Source organism: Curcuma longa, chromosome 14 (genome assembly GCF_044706935.1).
Source record: "Curcuma longa cultivar G26 ecotype Majalengka, Jawa Barat chromosome 14, ITB_CL_G26_1.1, whole genome shotgun sequence".
NCBI classification, from domain to species: Eukaryota; Viridiplantae; Streptophyta; class Magnoliopsida; order Zingiberales; family Zingiberaceae; genus Curcuma; species Curcuma longa.
In genome coordinates, this window is record NC_133874.1 from 262,168 (window position 1) to 269,941 (window position 7,774).

The 7,774-nt window shown below is 40.2% G+C and overlaps 1 protein-coding gene and 1 long non-coding RNA gene across 3 annotated transcripts; one reads left to right on the forward strand and one right to left on the reverse strand.

Annotated features, from left to right (window-relative positions):
• Position 1: 1 nt before the first annotated feature.
• LOC141845007 (F-box protein SKP2A-like) lies at positions 2 to 2,351 on the reverse strand. 2 transcript variants are annotated; one of them, XM_074733007.1, is made up of 5 exons: positions 2,246 to 2,351; positions 1,780 to 2,000; positions 890 to 1,241; positions 664 to 805; positions 2 to 581 (listed from the first exon to the last, which is right to left on the reverse strand). In XM_074733007.1, exons 2-5 carry the CDS (start codon positions 1,950 to 1,952, stop codon positions 205 to 207), a joined length of 1,044 nt encoding a protein of 347 aa, XP_074589108.1. In that variant the 5' UTR covers positions 1,953 to 2,000; positions 2,246 to 2,351; the 3' UTR covers positions 2 to 204. The 2 variants fall into 2 exon arrangements, with proteins under 2 accessions (XP_074589108.1, XP_074589107.1); XM_074733006.1 differs by having other exon boundaries at positions 1,780 to 2,007; positions 2,246 to 2,330.
• Positions 2,352 to 6,553: 4,202 nt separating this feature from the next.
• Positions 6,554 to 7,231, forward strand: LOC141844752 (uncharacterized). Its single transcript, XR_012603190.1, has 4 exons — positions 6,554 to 6,746; positions 6,825 to 6,928; positions 7,033 to 7,102; positions 7,171 to 7,231. It is a non-coding gene; the product is annotated as an uncharacterized LOC141844752 (long non-coding RNA).
• Positions 7,232 to 7,774: the final 543 nt, after the last annotated feature.

Consider the following 7,774-nt stretch of genomic DNA (forward strand, 5'->3'; position numbering starts at 1 on the left):
CTTTTGACTTGAGACAACTTGATCATTATCTGTTATGTTGGCTCGGAAATTATATTAGATATCGAGTGCATTTGGTTGCAACAGATAATACAGCTACTTAGCATCAAACATAGATAGATGCCTGAGCACCTACATACACCCCTAGTGCAAGAGTTGCTTCAAACACACAAGTTACCCAGGCTAGCAAATTACATCCCAACCTGTTCAGTAAGCATGGCCATCAGCCAACACAGTTCCCCCAGCATGGTGACCACAAACAGCACAGGCGCAATGCACAGAAGTGAGGCCGAGACAGCCACTGATGATGAGCGAATTCCTCTCGAGGCAGGTGTGCAGCGATGGGAATGAGTCACACACAGCTTGAACCGCAGGTGCTGTTAAGGCTGTGCACTGACTGATGTTGAGGTTCATCAACCCTTCTTCATTGCTGCTGCTGCTGCTGCTTTGCCAATACCCAAGTCGGCTCTTGCTGCTGTTATCGGCCAGAGAATACATAGCTTTGTCGGTGATGTTCTGGCAGTAATACAAGTCCAGAGATCTCAGGTGCAGACAACAGTTTGCTAGTGCAATCACGCTCTCGTCTGCACTGACAATAGGGAGGTGAGGAATGTTTGATCCCGGCAGAAAAGGATGCCTGTCAACCAAAAGCTATGTAAAGAATACCTGTAATGAGCACACAGCCGCACAAGTCCAAATCCCTTAGATCAGGGCATCCAGATGCTAAACTGGTTACTCCTTTATCACTGACACTTTCACACCAACCCAAATTCAAAGACTGTAGTTGACTGCAATGATGCGATATGGACTGCAGCAAACATATACATCGATCCACAAGAATTACAATGACTATGCCATAAATGTCTTATGAAATACAGGGGAATTAACATACCTGCAAAGCTGTGTCGGTTGCAGCTCTCACACATCCACAGAGATTCAGTTTTTTCAGTTTTCTACAGCAACTAGCAAGATATGCAAGGGCAGAGTCGCTGAAAGCAGAACATCCACTAATATTTAGTTTTGTTAGGCAGGCACAGCCATCACCTAGCGCATACAAAGATCTGTCAGTCAGCCTTAGGCTTTTGCTAAGGTCTAGTTCCCGCAATTCATGACAGTGTTTAGCAACTATCTCAACAGCATTGTCCTCGAGTTGTGGAACATAATTTTGTCTAAGCGTCAAAACTTGAAGCTGTGGGAACTTGGGCACTAGTGACTGCACAAGAATGTTCATGTTTTTGTTGCACCTGCAATATAAAAACTCAACGGGAGTTACTGGAGAACCCACACCGAAATGATCACAGGAATAAAAGAAGCTACAGGTTTCATTACAATAAAACTAATAAGAATCATCCTATTACAGAAGATTGACATCTTCAGAAGCAGAACCAAGATAACTCCTTGCTTGCAATAATATCCAAAATAATTTCATATACTTAAGAAGTTAGTTTAGGACCATCTTAAAACAAGTTTTGGTGACTACCACAAGGCTTCCCAAGTTCCTAACTTCCTACACACTGGTGTGTTGACCTGTTCAACACGAGAGAGAACATCAACACCTTGCTCAGTTTTCTGTAACATAAGTTTCTGGTGTCCACTTACATAGTTTGAAACAACAGGCGAGTTCCTAATATCATGTTTGTTCTCTGTTTTTGTTTTATATAACACAAATCAAAGTATAAATATTTGTCAATATGATCCATCATAATATTTACCTACCTGCCCAGTGAGCTCTGTAAACAGAGTTGCAAGCATATCAAACAACTAAAGCCAGAGAGTGTATACCATGATAATGAGAGATTCGTAAGCCCGATGGCATTTCTCCAGCCAGTACAAACACATGAGGCTACCACCTCAATCTGCATGGCGCCATTGCTGTCTACGAGCGAAAGGATTCTCAGCAGCAGTTCCGCAGGAAGGTCCTTCCAATCCATCGTAACTGCAGCGTCTGTCTCCATCTTCTTTCCAAAAGCAGACACCACAACAAGCCTCGAGGTATCCAGCACCTGGTTCCTAATACACCAGCAATCATAAACCCTAACTATTGAAAGCAGCGACAAACAAACAAGAGACTGATCGGAGCCATCGATTCATCCGATCGACCGTGAAAAACCTCCAAACCTCCTCCACCTCCACCTCCGAAAAAGAAAACACCACTAAACTCCGAAACACAGAAATCCCAGCTTTGGGGTTATCATCGCGCAGGAACACGATCAAAATTCAGAGTAATCGAGAGGAAAGGCGATCAAACCGGCTGATGGAGGGATCTGGTGAAGCTTGATAGAGCTCGTCGGAGAGGGTTGGCTCGGCTGCCTGGCTGGATCGATCGAGGCGTCGCGACCTCCGTGGAGGGGCGCGGCGTCCCGGCCGGTGTCGTCTTAATATAAAACCCGACGTGGCGATTGTGGGCGCGGGGCTCGGGACGGGCAAACCGGACACGTGGCGGTTGGCAGAGGGCGCTCTTCGTGGGCTCGACGAATCCAGGAGGCGGTCGTCCCCAAAACCATGCCACGTTTGTGCCAAGCAACGGCTGTGATGCGCGATGGCCTCCGTATCATGAAAGAAAGCACGGGCCCACCTACGAGCTACTTGCTAAATAACTTGCACATTGCTTAAAGTAAAAATTTATATTATTTGATTTATACTGTTGAGTGATTAAATTTGTTTCAAAATATTATATGTCAAATTAATAATTTTATTAGATTTGTAATAAAATATAAAGTATGGATATAAATTTCTTGAAACAAATAAGTATTAGCTAGATTTTTTAAATATTAAAGAGTTAATGCTAAACTTAGCTATCAACTCTTAACAAAATACACCGCCTACTATTGTCTTTTAGCTTGATAAAAATGTAAATTGAAAGCCATCTTAAAAGTAAAAATATTATCTTCACCGCGAAGTTTCTCACCTATCGAGAAAATCCAAAGGTGTGAACAATACATCATTGCATAGCTAACATTCTAAAGTTATCTTCTTATTTGAGAAAATTAATCTACAATGCATCACAGTTAGAAATCGATCAATAGATGTTTGATTAACTATAGAATCCCATTATCATTGCACTGTACTCCGAAAGTCTTATTACTATGCAATATCAAATATAAATTTTTTTTTAATTGACACTAGGTATCCAATTTAGATCGAGGTAATTGATTCAATCTCACAGAAATTTTTCATCGATCACTAAAGTAAATCAGAAAGTACTCATGGTGGCCAATCCAAATAGTCAATTTTTTCTGATCCACTACTCAACAGAGATAAATCACCTCTATAATACATCGCAATTGAGTATATATTGAGATCTACCATAGGGCCTTAACCATTAAATATGAAAAGTTGTTTGAATGTGACAAAAGGTGGAAACAAATAGCCCAAAATGTTCTTATCATGTTACTTAAAGCTCTACAGCATTATTGTAATGCTATCATGCAATGCATTGCATTGCTGCACTCACTTGCAACTTTGTGTTGTAGTCTTTTCCCTTTTGGAAGAATTAATTTTGTTGCCAATCAATTGGGTTCACTGAACCTGGACCATTTCCATCACATCAATCATACAACTCTAATTTGTTTTCATTTGAATTGCATCATTCAAATGATCAAGTTTAAATTTGTATAATGATAATATTGGAAGATTGTTAACCTTGTTGATTATTATTTAAATATAATTACATCCATAAATGAAGTTATGCCTTTTCTCATGATATAACTAGTAGATTGTAGTAAAAGTTTCTTATAACATTATTGCTAGCTTTAGTGATGGATCAAGGGAGATAGTGAGGTGATCCTAAAGTTTGAGGGTATGCTATTAAAAATTCTTTATGTTTAGTGATTTTATAATGAGTTTTTAACTTCACAATATGTTATGTAGCTAGTTTTTGCTACGGGACGACATTAGAGGATCTCATGCTTGTAGACATAGTGATTTCTAGGCTAGGATATAAGTGGTTTATTAGGGAACAATCGCTTAGAAATAATTACTCGCGAAGAGAACCCATTTGATAGTTTATTTAATATCTATGAAATCCCATGTAGACAGATGCAACTTATAATCCTTAATTACACTTGATGTTTGGTTCCTTGAAAGGGTTGAGTCGCATGTACCCTTGCTATTATTTTGTTGCTAATCTTATTATGATGTGGCATTAATTGCTAAAGGAAGATTATATCACATGATTAATTTGATTGATGCTCAGGTGCATTAAATTTGTGCACAATGAAAATCAATTGAGACGCGTTCTCAAGTTGCCCATCATGATATAAGATGATAAAATAATTGCATTGCAATAACCATTTTATGATGTGCTTTGAGGATACCTTCACTTGCCTCTAGGGTGTAGCACAAATGGTGGGCATATGGTATTGCTGGCGTAATGGTAAGGGGTCGATTCTCAGGAGATGATGATCTGCATGATTGATCCCGCCATGCGCCTAACGTTTGTATATCTAAATGAACATTCCTCTATATCTATGGGGTTGGCTTTAGGGGGTTGTTGAGATAGCGGATCTACCTTTTTAAGGATACCTTCACTTTCGTTACTAAACCAAATGAAGAAGGTATTCATCCAAAATCAAAGTGTTTTGCTAGGGAAGTATCATTGTCACAAGTTGCAAGAGCTTGTAGAGTCCCACACACTAAGGTCAAACAGTTGACATACAATGCTTGTAGCAATGAGAGAAGAGACATTTAAGTATTAGTTGTCTCAACTCATTAATAATTAAAGAAGTTAATTAATGTCGGATTAACTTGGAATGACCTATTGAGCTTGATAAGTTCAAAATCAATTTAGCTAAATAAGCTCTCACTAAACACTCTTATCCATAACTTGTAGATAAGAAAAATGAATTCTCGATTTAGATCTAATCCCTATTCACTATCAACCTCTCCCTCCTCTCTAGTGAAGGTCGATGTCACGCCCCGGGAGACGACTGTCCGAGAAATTTTGGCAGCATCTCCCTTGTAACAATTCACTTTCCCTGAATACAATATAACATAAGGCCTCCATGGCCACAATAAGGCCTACACGACCACAATCCACACCTGACAACATATGTAACAGAAACTAAACTATGTGAATAAGGTCCACAACCAGTAATTAAAGTATGCACCACAAAACCCAACATGTCTAAGAACATTCATACGACATAAAACAAGTTCTAACATAAATACTGAAAAACTATAGCAAAAACCAAAATGGTCGAGGTCAACTCGACGAGGAACTAGCAGCACGGCTCTCCAGACAGACGTCAATCTGAAAAGAATAAAATCAACGGGGTGAGTTCAAAGAACTCAGCGGATATCTAACAGATATGTACAATAAGCTAGCTAGCAGTAATAGCCATGCCTGTACAGTAAGAAATACAGAATGAAATATTGTAAAAGCTGTACATACCAGAATCATCTACCTCGATACAACAACACAAACCAAATACATAAAGCCTCCTGTATGTGCATGTCAAACATATGCAACAACCAAATGTAGCAAGCAATAATAAATACAATCCATGCAGTATGCACATGATGGAATATCCTGTCGGAGTACACCTATCCTCCTACCCCAAGTCATATGGGGGAGCAACGCTCTCATCTCCTTGTCATAATGCGAAGGAGGGATCCCTGTAATGCTACCATGCTATGGCACTGCTACCTCTGGTGCGGCCGAGCGGAGCCCTAATGCTACCACGCTATGGCACTGCTACCTCGGGTGCGGCCAAGCGGAGCCTTGACAGAGCAACTGCACACACCCTCCTGATGTACCACTATCTCATGAGTGGTTGTGTGTGCAGATCCTGTAACTAGCGACAGGCTCAGACTGCAAAGGAGCCGATGATCGCTAGCATGCAATCATGCAAAATGATGCAAGACACAGATGCGCATAATAATAACCAATCTATGCCAATAACGAAATAGTGTAACAAGGAAAGCATACCATATGTACCAAGTAGTAACTCACCACAACAGAAATAACGCATAAATATTACTACTAAATCTAGCAAACTATACATATCAATAAGACAAATCTAAAAAGATAAGTCGAGATACCCGCCTTCCGAAAGTAGTCGGTGTCCGAAGAGAAAACCTTTGTCCAGAAGTCCAGTAGCAAGTCAATGTCCTATAATGAGAAATCCAACAAAACGAGCTTGTCACGCTTGAAGTGGAATATACTACCACAATTAGAATGATAAAACAATTATGATAAAACAAGGATATGTCCCAACAGATAAGCAAGCTGAGGGGGATGAGATTTGACCACGGTAATAAGTCACATGAAGAAGTTCCTATTCCTAAATAAAAGAGACCTGACCGAGATCCTGAGTCATAAGGATAAGATTGAATCGGGAGAGGGGAGACATTGAAAATCCAAAAAGGGGATTAATTTACATAAAAAAATCCAGGAGAGAGTGAGGATATATCTACTCTGGATCGCAACCCAAACACCATTTACGACTATGAGGCCAAAGCCAAGCTCACTATTATTCACCTCTCAACTCTTCATATATTGTTAATTTATAATTAAAGAGCATTTAGGTGGATCTTCCAACCCACTACTCGCTAAGCAAAAAAAAAACCCGGCTAATAAGAATGCTACAGTAGCTTCTTCCCTCTTCACCGGCGATTCCATCTCTCGCCACTGACCGAACCATCCTCGATCTAAAGCCACCTCCGTCGCTAGGGTTTTCTCCTTCGTCTTAGCCGACGCCGGAGCTGGGAAGGGGACTGAATCGAAGGTGGCGGCGGCGAACCGAAAGGTAAGGAAGATTAAGTTAGATTCTTCTTGTTTCAGCTTCTTGAGTTGAAATTGGTTGGATCCCTTTGATTTTCCTTAGGTCTGTCGTTTGTTTTCCTCTCCCTACGATTTGGGTGGTTTGGTTGCTGCGATCTAGCAGGCGGCTATTGCGGTGGCGGATTGAAGAGAGGAAGAGGCCGAGAGGTAGGGATTTCTCAACTAGATCTTGAGTTTTAGGGTTTCTTGGGTTGAATCTCTTTGCATTGGCATGAAATCTTCCCTAAGCTTGTATCGTTTCCTCTCCACAGTGTGGCTGTTACGATTCGATCAGATCTAGTTCGGTGGGTTCGGTAGTGAAGAATGGATCTAGGGCTTTGGGTAAGAAATTCTTAGCTAAGTCTTGGTTGGTTTGATTTCTTGAGTTGAGATGGTCTTCCTCTCCACAGCTTGTTGCTGTGATTTGAACGAGTTTTGGGTTGTTGGCTGTAGCGAGGAAGAACCGAAGCATGTGGGAAACCTGGTGTTTAATCCAATCTGAGGTAAGAATTCTAAGCTGGTTGTTGTGAGTTTTGGAATTGGAGTGCATTAATGATGATGATCAGAAGCTAGGTTCTGTTCGTGTGAGGTTGAACACGATTAGTGTGCTGTCCATTGTGGTCTGATTTAGTTGTTTAACTAATTATGACTTTTGATTATGTTAGATCAGTGAATATGAGTTGGATTTGTGTGGATAGAAGGGGATTTTAAAAGAAGTGCTATTGATTTTATAGAGTGATCATGATTATGTGGAGGTTGGAATGGATGTTGTTGAATTATGGTTTAGTTATGTATAAATGTGGGATTAGGTTAAACCAGGTGGGTGGGATTAACCTAAGTGTTGGGTTAGGATTAGTTGGATGGTTTAGATTAAACCATGAAATTAAATTACTGATATTTGATATGATACCATTGTAGTAGATAATGTATTGTTGTTCATTTGAGGATCCTGATTTGATTTAGTCCTGATATACACGGAGTATTATATTTTCTGGGGGTTCTAGTTGCTTACAA

Bases quoted from the DNA above. Each gene is read 5' to 3' on its own strand.
- LOC141845007 (XM_074733007.1), bottom strand. From the start codon at position 1,952: ATGGAGACAGACGCTGCAGTTACGATGGATTGGAAGGACCTTCCTGCG. The intron at 1,242-1,779 runs GTATACACTCTC...TTTATATTGCAG, and splicing joins ACGAATCTCTCATTATCATG to GTGCAACAAAAACATGAACA. The intron at 806-889 runs GTATGTTAATTC...TGTTTGCTGCAG, and splicing joins CAACCGACACAGCTTTGCAG to TCCATATCGCATCATTGCAG.